Here is a 13077-nt window from a genome sequence, read left to right on the forward strand (position 1 = left end):
CTGAGAAATTATCCAATTTCACCTGATTGGTCTAAAGCAGCTCTGTGGTCATCCAAACAGGCCCAGGTGAAAGATGATAAAATTCCCTTTTCTTGTGTTTATCTTATCTCTATTCAAGATACTTTGACAAAATGGACTTTATGTTAATAATATGGACTTTAAAAAAAAACCCCAACACATTTTGGTTTGTGGTGTGTCTTGTGAGTTTTCCATGAAAAAAAGGTGTCCCTTGGCTCAAACAAGGTTGAAAAACACTGGTGTAGGACCCTGGTCTCATGGTTTTGTTCTGGTCTCAATTTTCTGAGTGCAGTAATACACATCCTTCAGCGTCACCAACCACTTTATTAGAAATGTTTAAAACAGTAAATAAAGAAAAAAACAAAACAAAACAGGGAACCAATCAGACCACAGCCTGAGGGTCACATGATCAGCGGTCATGGGTCGTTGTCTCTCTGAGCCTCCATGGCTCTCTGCATCTTCTCCACCATCCACCCAGGAACGTTGAACGGCTTCATTTCATCCATCCTTACATCTGGACAGTCCCTGCACATGCACATTACCATGACAACCACAGAAAACAGGTGAAAAACAAGTGACCAAAGCAAAAAAGAAACTCTTCAGATATAACGTTAGTCACATTTGCCAACATGGAGGGGGCCTGTGATAACCAACCTGTACTCCTCACTGCGAGACAGATCCTGGATGTCCTCCTCGATTAGCAGGTAGGCCTGCAGACACACAAGTTCAGGTGGTCTAACCTCTGAATAACATGTTTCCGTGTGTGCTATATGTGTCTGGTTCTTTTAGATGCATTTACAGTACAGATACATAAAGAGATCCACAGAGAACTTAGAGCTTAAGCTCAGGGGTCATTTCACTGTGTTCTCAGTTTCTCTGCTTCTAAATTTGTGCAAAACTTCAAACACTTCAGGTACAAACGGACAGCACATGAGAAGACTGACAGAAAATTAACTGGAACGTTTATTTACTTAGCAAATAAGGTGAAAAGTTTAACTGCATACTGCATACTTCCCACTGTCCAAAGACACTCATGTTGCATTAATTACAATCCATCCATCCATTTTCCATACCGCTCATTACCATTCAGGGTCACTGGGGGAGCTGGTGTTTATCAAAGCAAGTAGCAAGCGAGAGCCAGACACCCACTCACGCTCACACTCACTCCTGGGAAGAATTTAGAGTGACAATCAACTAACCGTGTGGGAGGAAGCCAGAGTACACGTAGACATGGAGAGAATGAATGAAAAAACAGATATATACAGAGCGAGGGTGTCTAAAGTTGTTCCTCCAGGACTGCTGTCCTGAAAGTTTTTGATGTACTCCTTAGTCAACACATGAAATTAACCCAACAAACTGCAGTTCTGCATCATGACTTATTATTTTGATGACTTATTTATTTTACTTATTTATTTTGTTTCTGATCTTAGAGGATTGTGGACTTCCAGGACTAGAGCTGCACACCCCTGATGTAGAGGATGCGCACAACGTCATCACCACAAAGATGTGGGAGTATTTACCAACTGAATGAACCAAAGTCTATTTACAATGATTCAGCGGCGGCTCTCTGCTTTTAATCCCAATCTTCTCGTAAACTCCTGAGAATTTCATCTTATAAAACATTAACATAAAAAATGAACACATTAGACACATCTATTCCTGGTGTAATAACAAACTACTACTAATACTACAACTACTAATATAATAATAATAATAATAATAATAATAATAATAATAATAATAATATACTTTATTCAGAAACTGCACAAGCAGATCAAATATTTGACTTGGGAATAAAAATATCACAATAAATATTTAATTAACATAAATTATGAGAATGGTTGATCTAGCTGAAAGCTGCAAGTTTTAATCATATCTTAATATCTTCCGGTCCATCGTTTTAATATCTTCAATGTTATTTTTAAAAAAAACAAAACATAGACCTCTGAAAACTTCAAAAGGATGATGATATAGATAAATGTTGATAAGTTTGGATTAAATTAACATCTTTTGATCATTTCATTCTAAATAGTTAATGTAATTCTAAACACTGAAGCATTAAAGCCTCCTTTGGTTTATTTACCATTACATTACTGCAGATTAGATGGACTTTTACAAATAAAATGAATCATCTGTGAGTTTGGTGTTAGTGGCATCACTGATGTCCGCCTCACCCTGAATAGCAGGAACCAATCCTGAGTGGCTTTAGTTTATTTGGGTCTGAGGTCTACAGTTCCACCTGCCAGTAAGTCTGGGGATGGATGCTCTTCATGGAGCAGCAATGTCGCTCAGCCAGAACACTGATCCAAGTTCAGTCTGTCTGCCACCCCTCAAGCCTCTGTTGCCCAGCACTGGTTGCAGAGCGTCACTGCAGCAGCTGGGTCTGACTTCATGTGTGACTGGACCCACAGGTTCTTCCAAAGTTCTGTTTCCATCTGAACCGTCAGGTAACACAATTCTATTCAATCTTAACATGGATTTTTGGATCAGACTCAACATAACTGGATCTGATCTGTTTCCATCAGTCATCTGAAGGTTGAAAGTCAGAAAAACCTTCTGAATTTTGTTTACTACTGTGACAGCAATAGCTCTATTTGTTTGTTGTTTTGTGTTTTAGTTTAAGGTGAATAAAGAACTGTTCTAATGTTTCACACCCAGATCATCCTCATTGTCATCAGTAACATACAGTCCATCCAGGTAAGCTGTCCTGCAGCACAACCACAGCTGGTGCGGATCGAACTTAAGAACCAGTGTGTGTGTGTGTGTGTGTGTGTCTGTGTGTGTGTGTGCTCACCATCTTGCCTCCTGTTGCCCTCATGTGATGTCTCTCAGCCAACCACTGCTTGTCTTTTGCATCAGCAGCATACTGACACACACACACACACACACAGAATATTAATTACATCAAGGGAGTCATTCAATGATGGTGATTGGTGACGACGTCACAGGAAGTATGAAGCAGTTTTACCTTGAACAGGTCCGCATGTTTGATATATATCCGTCCTCTGGTCCCGCCCATTCCCAATGCCCTGCAGTAACATCACATCACATGATGAGTCACTTCCTGTTTATTTCTTTAGACAATTCAGCATAGGGTTACTGATGCTGAACTTATCACCATGGTAACTGACATTAAAGTCCTTCAGTTTGTATAATGCATCACCACGATTACTAATGCTGAACTTATCGCCATGGTATCTGATGCTGATCTCACTCAGTTTGTATAATGCATCAGAGTGATTACTAATGCTGTACTAACTGATGCTCAGTTTGTATTTCAGATTAACTATGCTGTAAAATATCTTCATGGTTTCTCTGGATTTGGTTCTGATGAGAGAAAAACAATCGAACTGAAGTTCTGGACTTCTATAGGAAATAGGTGAGCTGTCATGTTGGGCCAAATTAAACTTTTTATAATCATTCATGAACCTTGCACACCGAAAGTCATGTTACTGCTATAAAACAGAAGAAGAAGAGTTCTGCTCAGAGTGAAGACGAAGAAGGTGGATAAATCAGACACAATGAAAGAAAAGTGAATCCATCTGGTCAAAGAAAAGAAGGAGGAAGAGGTCTAAGACACAAGGCAGAAAACTTCCAGTGATTTCATTCAGATACTTTTGTGATGTTTCAGGCTTCACACACACACACACACACACACACACACGCACACACATTTTCACCATGTTTCAATCCATTTTACATACACACAAACAAAATGTTTCTGACTCACTTGTTAGCTCTGGAGCCAAGAACAAAGGTGCTGCTGTCGCTGAGTCTGGATGGATCCCACTGTAACACAAATACCACCATAACCATTATTGTTAGTCGAAGGATCCCACTGATACACAAACATCACCTGAGATCTTCTGTCAAACAGCCGAGGAAAAAAGCATCTCAAATGTCATTAGGTCTGTTCGTTATCTGTTTAACTTTGTTTTATTAACATTCACTTAACATCAATTTAATCTTAGACTAACATTCGTTTTACATGTCTTTATTGTCCCTTTAACACCCTTTTAACTTTAAATAAAATTTAGTTTAATAAACTGATGATGACGATGAAGTGAGGATGATGATGATAATGAAGAGTAAACTTGCTGTGTATTTGAGTGTGTTTACAGACTTACCTTTGGCCCCTCCCTTTTTATGGGCTCGGCTTTAGGCTTCACCCTGAAGATAAACAAACAAATGTTGATGTCCGAGTACAGGACCCTCCTTTATCAACTGTTCGTGCGCAGATTTGTTCACATCTTGTGCATAAGAACAATTTCAGGTAAAGTGTGGAATTTACCATTTTCTTCTTCTACTTAGAAATGTTCTTAAATATCAGAACTCCTCTGACCATGCCACTGCACAGAATCTAGTGGTGGATCGTGGAAACACAGTGATCCCAGCTTACATATTCGTTATTTTGAATAATCATTACTCAGGTAATAATCAATAAAAAACAAACAGACCTGTATCGTAACAGGTGTTAACACAAAAGAAACCTGTGACAGACAGGTGAGAACTTATCATCATCATTCTGGTGTTAATAAATAATATTTCAAACTTTGCACGTCTCTGTAAGCATCAGAGGATCACTGAGATCATTTCAGATCAGACACCAGAGATCCTGTTAGAGTTCTGCAGTGATATAGCATATGTGTTACAAAGAAAAAAAAAAAAGTGTTTTTCAAGTTAATTATTAGAAAAAAAAATTCAAGTTAATTATTATCTACTACAATATTGAATTTGCCTTTGGGGATTAAAGTATTTTTCATTCTTTCATTTCATTCATTCAAAGTACTATTAACTCCTATCATGGTGAATATCCAGGCGTATAACATAACATAAAGGAGACAGGAACGTGTAATGCAGTGCTGGTCAGGGAATGTCCCACCTGATACTTTTTCTCTGGAAAATGCATTTATTACTCTTCAACAATTCAAAATCATATCAAAGGGAGGTGTTGCTGGGAATGTGTGTGTAATTTACATCAAATTAACTTTGCCATCATCTCTATAAAACAGGCACAGCCCACTTGGTCCAATGAGGGCCGCAGCCCTACAACACACCTGACCCAAATGAAATGGATTGACAAACCAATGAAGTTCTGCACAACAACTCATTAGATTGAGTCTGGTGTGTTGTTGCAGGGAAATGTTGAAAACCTGCAGGGCTGCAGCCCTCATGGATCCGAGTTGAAAAGCTCTGCGATCAAACAAATAAGACAAACTAAGGTTCACAGGATGAAAATACAACATCTAGACGTGGACATTCTGATTGTTTCTGTCTTCCTCCAACTGCAGATGTGTCTTATCGGTGATTGCACTCTTCCTTTTATTCAATTTTGGGGGTTTTTTGGTTTAGATTTGATAGAACTGCAAAACAGCCTCATCATCTACACAAGTGACAGGTCCTCCATGAAGTCTGCCCAGTTTTGAGACCCAGTCTGTTACCCTTTGCTGTGTGTTACTGCACAATTTCTATGACCCCCCTCTTTACTTTTAAGCTACTGTCAATAAAAGGCCACTAGGAGCCCAAACTTCATTTTAAAAAATGACATTTTTTTTCTTGAATTGTTTTTATCACTTGATATCAGATTATTTAATAATTCCCATTTAAAAAATAGAGACCAGTATTCTCTCCTTGTACAAACAATCATTCTAAATATCATTTGTTAGATGAGTTTTAGGACAGTTTCAATTAAAGATGATGAATGAGGACCCTGGCGTCCATCTGCACAGTAATGACGTTACAGTCAGGTACTCACTGAGAGAAGCCAACAGGTCGATCTGCGGAGATGATACCACCTGGACGACTTTTCCTCTGAGGACACAGAATGACCAGAGAGATTTGCTGACTGCTTCTTTGACTGGATCTTTGATCATTTATGCCCACCATACCTTCTTAGGGAGCGGACTTCCTCTCTGACTGCAGTCTTCATCGGTGGCTCGAGATCTCTGCTGTAACACAGAACCATGTAAAGTACCAGATCAGAACCGGGATGCTGTCTGTTTCTGCTGCTCTGACTGGTCAATCCTACCTTCAGAGTGAGCTCTGGTCCCGCCCTCTTCAGCTCCACATCTGGAAACAGCTGTTTGGCCTGGCGATGACATCACACAGAGAAATTAAGTCATAGAGCAGCACAGGGAAGAACAGGAAGTCACATCCCATCAGGGCCAAACAGGAAGTGAGCTCACATGTTCCAAAACGTTCCTGCACGCTTCTCTGATCAGCTGATCTGTTTGCACGTCAACTCCAACGTTCAACTTCACGTTCTCCGCCGCCTTGTCAAAGAACTGCAACACAAACATACCTGGTCACACCTGCTGCTCATACCCATTCACCCTCCATCCCCACTATGACCTCTGACCTTCTGGTACTTTCTGAAAACACCCATGATGTCTTCATTGAAGCTGGGCTGAAGCACTGCCCTCAGCAGGTCCATGGACACCTGAGGATCTGTGTAGCTGCAAGAAAGCAGGACATTACAGGTTTAGTTAGTGGGATAGGAGTTTTCACACTGGCAGGGCCCGTGTCGGTTCTGAATGAAAAAAAAAAGACTGGTCCAGGACCAGAAATGTACAATCTTAACTGCAGCCATAACACAGTGGAAGAGGCGACAACACACCTGGTGACTGACAACTATCACATTAGAGCTAGTCTGAAACCAGTTTGGTTTCTTCTGTAAAAATATCAGGTTGTTTCACGACGCCAAGCACACAAAGACAAACCGTTCATATTGAAACAGTAAAATTCTTTTTGAAATGTTCTTCACGTTTTTAGCCACATTATATAACATTTTTTAACTTAAAACTCTGCGTTTTGGACTTCTTAAAAGACACAGCGACATCTATCATGTGCGTTTCTAGAGCCTCTGCTGCCCAGGAGCCTCCCGAGGCTGAGATACCGCACTATACAACTTTTACATCCGGGACAGGACGGGATGTTACAGCAGACTTTTTGTCCACGCTAGAAAACCCAGTGGCTGTTTTAAACCCGGGACGTCGCTGATTCAGCAAAAACAAAAACAAACAAAACAAGCGAGAAATAACCTAAAGAGAGCTAACAGGTCAGGTAGGATGCAAGATGGGTGCCGTCAATGAGGGGCGTGTGACAGGGAAAATTGCAAAAGTTCTGTAGTGGGTCTTATTGGTTCTGTTCAACACCCAGACCTCCTCAGGAAGACCCAGACCCAGTTCCTCCTACCAGAACCGCCATTGGCGTTTTTAGATGTCAGGGTCCTGTTTCTTTCAGATTCAGGACTATTCACCTATTCCTGAGTCCCACTCCAGTAACATGTCCTCTGCTTCGTAACACCAGACCACAACCATTTCTACTGGGTTATTAAACTGGTCTCATGAAGTTCTTACCTTACAGCGGTGTGTGAGCGGCGCCCCCGTCTCTGGATGTGTCTGTGTTTGATCATCACGTTCCACAGCTTCTACACTCATACATATACACACACACACACACACACACACACACACACACACACCAATAACAGATGATTATCATATCAATAATATTAAATCGTTCTTTTTCTTTGGTTTCCAGTAATTTTCCTATTATAAAATATTAGAGCAAGGGTCAAGTTAATTATTTTATCCTCTTTTCTCTATACACAGGTTGATTGCAGATTAACTAATGCTGACATGGAAAAGTTGTGGCTCCTTACTTCTCTTTAGGTGAGCAACAACCAAAAATAGACACTGATGAAGAAATAAAAGCATACAATCTGTACAAAAGGAAAATGGCAGTAATAATCAAAGGGACAGAATAGGTTTTCCCAAAAGCAGAACAACTGAATGTGTAGTATACTAAAAGTTATATGGTAAAACTTTCTAATCGGAAATAATGCCAACATAACTACTTGTATTCTACAGCAACCCAGTTTTATTTGATCAGAAAAACATGCTATTTTGTGGAGGAGGAAGTCTATATTGCTGAGGAAATTTAATCCAAGCATTAATCCACATTAAAAGTAAGTACTATTTATTTCAATAGGACTATTTGCAAATAAAATCACCAAGTGCTTTACAATAAAATCCATAGAAACAAACAAAAAAAAAAAAAAAAAAAAAAAAAAAAAAAAAAAAAAAAACAGCATAAAATTATAACAAAGTAACAAAATTTCTATAAGTCAGGGATCCCCAATCCTGGTCCTCAAGGACTGGTGTCCTGCAGGTTTTTCAAGTGTCCCCACTACACCACACCTAAATCAAATCAATGTGTATTCAGCAAACATGAATCTGAATTGGGTACTTTCTAGCAAGAAACACTAGGAAAACCTGCAGGACAGTGGTCCTTGAGGACCAGGGTTGGGGGATCCCTGATGTAAGTAATGGTGTGTATTTGGACTTGAATCCTGTAGGTGACCAGGAGCCAATGTACAGATATAAATTTAGCTCATATACAACCTTTGCAAACGTCTGGCAGATGTGTACTTAATGTTCACAAAAAGCTAATAAGAACGTCTAAAATAGAAAGCAGTGTTTTACATCCGAAGTATTAATATCTTTGTCTAAAGATATCTTTGTCTAAACAGTGGTATTGAAAGTGGTCCCACTCCGCACCAGGAACTAATCCCAGCTGATGTAAAACCAAATAAAAGATAAGTTTAACCAGGAAAATCTGGCTTATTGCCTTATCCCAGAGAGAGAGAGAAAAAAAACTCTGCTCAGTTAAACTCGTATTTGTAATCAATTGACTTTATCTGATGTTTTTAAATTCAATCTGTGACGTCATGTTTGTCTTTCCGGTTCGGTGTTAGCAGGCTAAGCTAACAGATTAGCCAACATTAGCTCGGGTTCTCACCGGTTTCTGCTCCGGGTTCTCCACTCGGTCCTGTTCCAGCCACTCCCGCCCCCCTTCGCTGCGGTGAGCTCCCATGATGGACAGGGTACGGTCCGGTCGGGTTGGGTCCAGTCTGCTCCGGATTCAGCTGCCCTAACTATGCTAGGCTAAAAGCTCTAAACACACAAGGAACCGACTATGTGCGGTATCAGAATTTCGGTATGGGTTCGTTTGGTCTTTCGTAAATCGCAGACAGTCTGACTGCTGGTCCGAACTAAACTTATGATCAATAATCAATTCGGAGCGTTTGATTTTGTTTCGAGGAAATGATGCTGAGGTTACTTCCGGTTATGTGAAGCTAGCCACAACACGTGGTCTCTTCCGCGCAGCGTTACTTCAGTATAAAAGTTACAATTAAACAGACCTAATTTCCGGTTTCAAAATAAAAGTATTCAGTGGAAAAATGACAACAGAAACTGTGTCCGTTCCCACCTTGTTTGTCCGTGTGTGAAATTTGCTGTTCCATGTGGATAGCAAACCTTTTGTTTCTGGTTGGGCATCTAGTGAGTACGCTTATGTACCTGGTGATTAATCACCTCTTTTCTGGGAGCAGTGTCCTGGCATTATCAGCAAAGATGTTTTTTTTTTTAATGTATAAATAAACTAAATTTGTTGGGTTTATCCAAAATGCTATCTGTAATTTGAATTATACAATAATAATGATGCTTTGTTTTCAATTTAAATTTTCTTTTTGTTGCATCTTTATTCTTCCCCCTTTAGGTGAAGTGTAGAGATACTTCTTTTTTATTCAACACCCATCCATCCTTCCTCATGTCATCTTCTCCTCATTTATAAGGCGGCACCGGTAAAACTGGCTGCGGGCCCTAAGCTTCAGTTCGGTTTTGTAAATGTTAACTGTCTGTATGTCAAACCTTGGACGAGCTGGCTTGAACCTTGAATTTCCCCTCAGGGATAAATAAAGTATCTTTGATTTGATTTGATAACACCAAAGATACAGACTGTTGTCCATCTGTGGACATAAAGGTGATGACAGCTGTCCAGGTAGGAGCCAACATGAGTCAATGGTTGTGAAATTGTCAAAGTATGCACCAGTGCCCATCATGTTTAGTCCATTTAAGTGAAAGCATCACTGATCTCCTTGTTCAATAAAAGTGTTAACTCTACAATTAAATAAACTGCCAATCATTTGCTGCGTTTACATGGAAAAAAATGTCATCCATCTGATTGAAATCAATCTGATTAGGGATTTCAGCTGACAGTTTACATGGATGCTTGATAAAGTGATCTGTTCAGTAGTGTGTTTACATGATGGAATGATTCAAGATGATCATAATCCAAGATTGCAATTATTCAGCGTCCAAAATACCAATAAAGGATCTCTGAAATTCCTTTGTGGACATCAATGCTAGTTCTGTCCCTCTTCTTCAAGGTATGTTGATTCATTCATTCATTCATTTTCCTAACTGCTTAATCCAATTCAGGATATCGGTGATGCTGGAGCCTATCCCAGCAGTCTTTGGGCGAAAGGCAGGGTACACCCTAGACAGCTCACCAGTCTATCGCAGGGCTCATGGCATTTTGATTTCCATTTTTTATTTTCTGGTTCAGTCATCAAAATCACTATACTATACTATATACTACAGAGTAGAATAACTTCTGTACTACATTTTACACTGATCACACTTCATTTCAGCGGCAAAAGTCCTTCAAGGAGCCTGATAATCAATTATTAGGACGCTTTGTTGCAAAAAGCATATTACTTTGAGGTGTTACATAAAAAAGGGGCACGCATTGGAAATTCCAATGTGCTTTTTTGTTATTGGTGTGATTTAAGATGGCTGCTGCTACTGTGAAACAAGGGAAAACACAAGGGGTGGGGCAACTGCACTTCAACACAAAATGTGGTCACCAGTTTTCAACCACTGCCACTTTTTGTTTTTCCTTTCAAATGTCACTAAATTTCTATCTCTAAAAATATTGACTTCCTTGATTAAAAAAAAACAACAAAACCTATAGCATTTCTGCAAGAAATCGACTTGTTAAAGTTCAAAATCTTTCGATAGTATTTAAGACTTTCAGAGATTTGGGGATTAAAATACCTCATTTGCAGGTTCAGTATATGAAGAAATGTGAAGGTTTCCAATTGTAATTGTCCTTAATTTTTACAAAGGTACCATTTCACAAACAGCTTTTAAAGTCCAATCAACTCACCCTGCAACTATTTCACAAACACCAGGTCTTGAGGTCTTGACATAAAGGATAAGCATAGAGGATAAGTCTGTGGGTTTTCTTGCAGTTGTGGCCACAGTAGTTACATTTACATGGACAAGTATTTTATCTATCCGATTGTAATCAGTCTGATCAGAGATCTTGACTAACATTGCTACAAAGACACCAGATAATAGCAATCTATCAGCATGATGGATTCAATATGGTCCTAAGGCTTTTGGCATGAGCACTTACTAGTTTGGAAGAATAAGAGCTTTTATTTTTTATTTGCTCAACCTGTTGACCGTCGAAATGCACAGTAATTCTTGTTTCAGTTTCTGGCAATGACGTATGTGTCCTGTTGTTGTCCCACCATTTTTCAGTTTTTCCTTGAAACTCATTCATCACATAACACCTCCAAGTGGTTCAAACTCGCGCAGAAACATCAGCCACAACAGAAACCATCAGAATGAGCGGTCATTTTCTTTGCTACTCATCTGATTGTGAAAAGTTTTAAACCAACTCTCTAAATTGGATAGAAAATTCTGTTTTTGTGACGCATTTTGATTCTGACTGCATATTCGGTCAGGTTTAAAGTGCTCCATGTAAAAGCAACTACTGAGGAGCAAAATAACACAGTCTTTCTGCCTGAAGTTTAATAAAGAGTCAAGTACTTCATGCGTGCTACTGTCCAAAGATTCAGAACTTCTGAGAAGATGTGATCAGTAAAATAGTTCAATTTAATGGGTAAAACTTAGAGTCATTCAGTTTTCTCTGTATATTTTATCTCATATGCAAGCCGTTTTGGATAAAAGTGTCTGCTAAATAACTAGAATAGATTAACAGCTGATGTAACTCAGAAAAAACAATGCCAAAATGATGACTACTGTTGTATGTTGCAAGAATAGTAACAGTGAAAATAATTTAATGATTAATCATTTCTAATCATCAAACTAATTTGTAATCACAGATATCCAAGAGTTCCCCTACACTGGCTTTCATAATTCTTACTGCAAAGACTGACTTCACACTTATTTAATAATACTTGTTTGACTCACTGGATCGACGGAGATCCAGTCGACTGAGATGCATATTGATAAGTTTGTGACCAGTCAAAGTGTACATTTTATTTGCCAAGTTGTGTAAAACTAACTTGATGTGCTGCTATGTTTATAAAATTATTTCTGGAAAAGTTTCAAAGAAAAATACGAGCTTTCATGTACTGACCATACAGTGGTACTGTTATATTTCTCTCCTATTCAGGTGCATTTTCTTCAGGTAGTAGCTGGTAGATAAATTAAACATTCAACTAATAGAACAGCATTATGAGGAAATGCAGTAATTTTCTTCTCTAGTGATGACAGGTCTGACTTCATTGGTTCAGCTGACTTAGAAAGGGTTTTAGCAAGTTTCAGGTGTGTTCTTGTTTTTTATGAATGCAATGCTTGACTTTGTAATTTTTTAAATTTTGCCCTGATGGGTGAACCACTGAATGAGAATATGTTTAACCTGCATCTTGTTACCAAGGAAATCACAATGAACAGCTGAGTCAGTTTGTATATCTGAGGTTATGTGATGGGTCTCTAAGTTCAGAGTTTGCTAAGAAACAAATATTAACAGATTGGAAGTAAATTCCTGTTTTACACCTGCTGTTAATCTGAGCATACTTAAAACCTGTTCATAAAGACCAGAACCATCACAGGAGATCCCACCATCTCTAAAGCAGTGGTTTTCAACCACTGTGCCGTGGCACACTAGTGTGCTGTGAGAAATTATCCAACTGCACCTAAATGGTCTAAAAAGTAGAGAAAAAAAATCCCAAAATTCTCTTTTCTTGCGTTTATCTGATGGCTATGTAAGAGTCTTTGATGGACTTTAAATTATTAATATAGACTTCTTTAACAATCTGGTTTGTGCTGTGACTTGTGACTTTTACCTTGGCTCAAAAAAGGTTGAAAAACACTGCCCTAAAGGGATGTTCTGGCTCTGTTGACCAGGCCCTGCTAGTAATCAGACGACTACGGCAGAATGACAAGGAGTTCTGGATTC

The 13077-nt window shown here is 39.0% G+C and overlaps 1 protein-coding gene across 1 annotated transcript; it reads right to left on the reverse strand.

Annotated features, from left to right (window-relative positions):
- Nucleotides 1-322: 322 nt before the first annotated feature.
- Nucleotides 323-9140, reverse strand: LOC306757787 (deoxynucleotidyltransferase terminal-interacting protein 1-like). Its single transcript, XM_079242921.1, has 13 exons — nt 8821-9140; nt 7377-7447; nt 6377-6473; nt 6204-6302; nt 6047-6106; nt 5907-5966; nt 5774-5829; nt 4146-4188; nt 3749-3807; nt 2987-3047; nt 2813-2884; nt 673-728; nt 323-543 (listed from the first exon to the last, which is right to left on the reverse strand). The coding sequence occupies exons 1-13, from the start codon at nt 8893-8895 to the stop codon at nt 435-437; spliced, it is 918 nt and encodes a 305-aa protein (XP_079099047.1). The 5' UTR covers nt 8896-9140; the 3' UTR covers nt 323-434.
- Between the last annotated feature and the right edge of the window lie 3937 nt (nt 9141-13077).

This window comes from Telmatherina bonti, assembly GCF_933228915.1.
Source record: "Telmatherina bonti genome assembly, chromosome: 6".
Lineage (NCBI taxonomy): Eukaryota > Metazoa > Chordata > Actinopteri > Atheriniformes > Telmatherinidae > Telmatherina > Telmatherina bonti.

Coding starts and splice junctions, on each gene's coding strand:
- LOC306757787 (XM_079242921.1), bottom strand. CDS start 8,895: ATGGGAGCTCACCGCAGCGAAGGGGGGCGGGAGTGGCTGGAACAGGAC. Junction 3,048..3,748: donor CTTGGCTCCAGAGCTAACAA/GTGAGTCAGAAA, acceptor ATGTTACTGCAG/GGCATTGGGAATGGGCGGGA. Junction 729..2,812: donor GGGCAACAGGAGGCAAGATG/GTGAGCACACAC, acceptor GTGTGTCTGCAG/GCCTACCTGCTAATCGAGGA.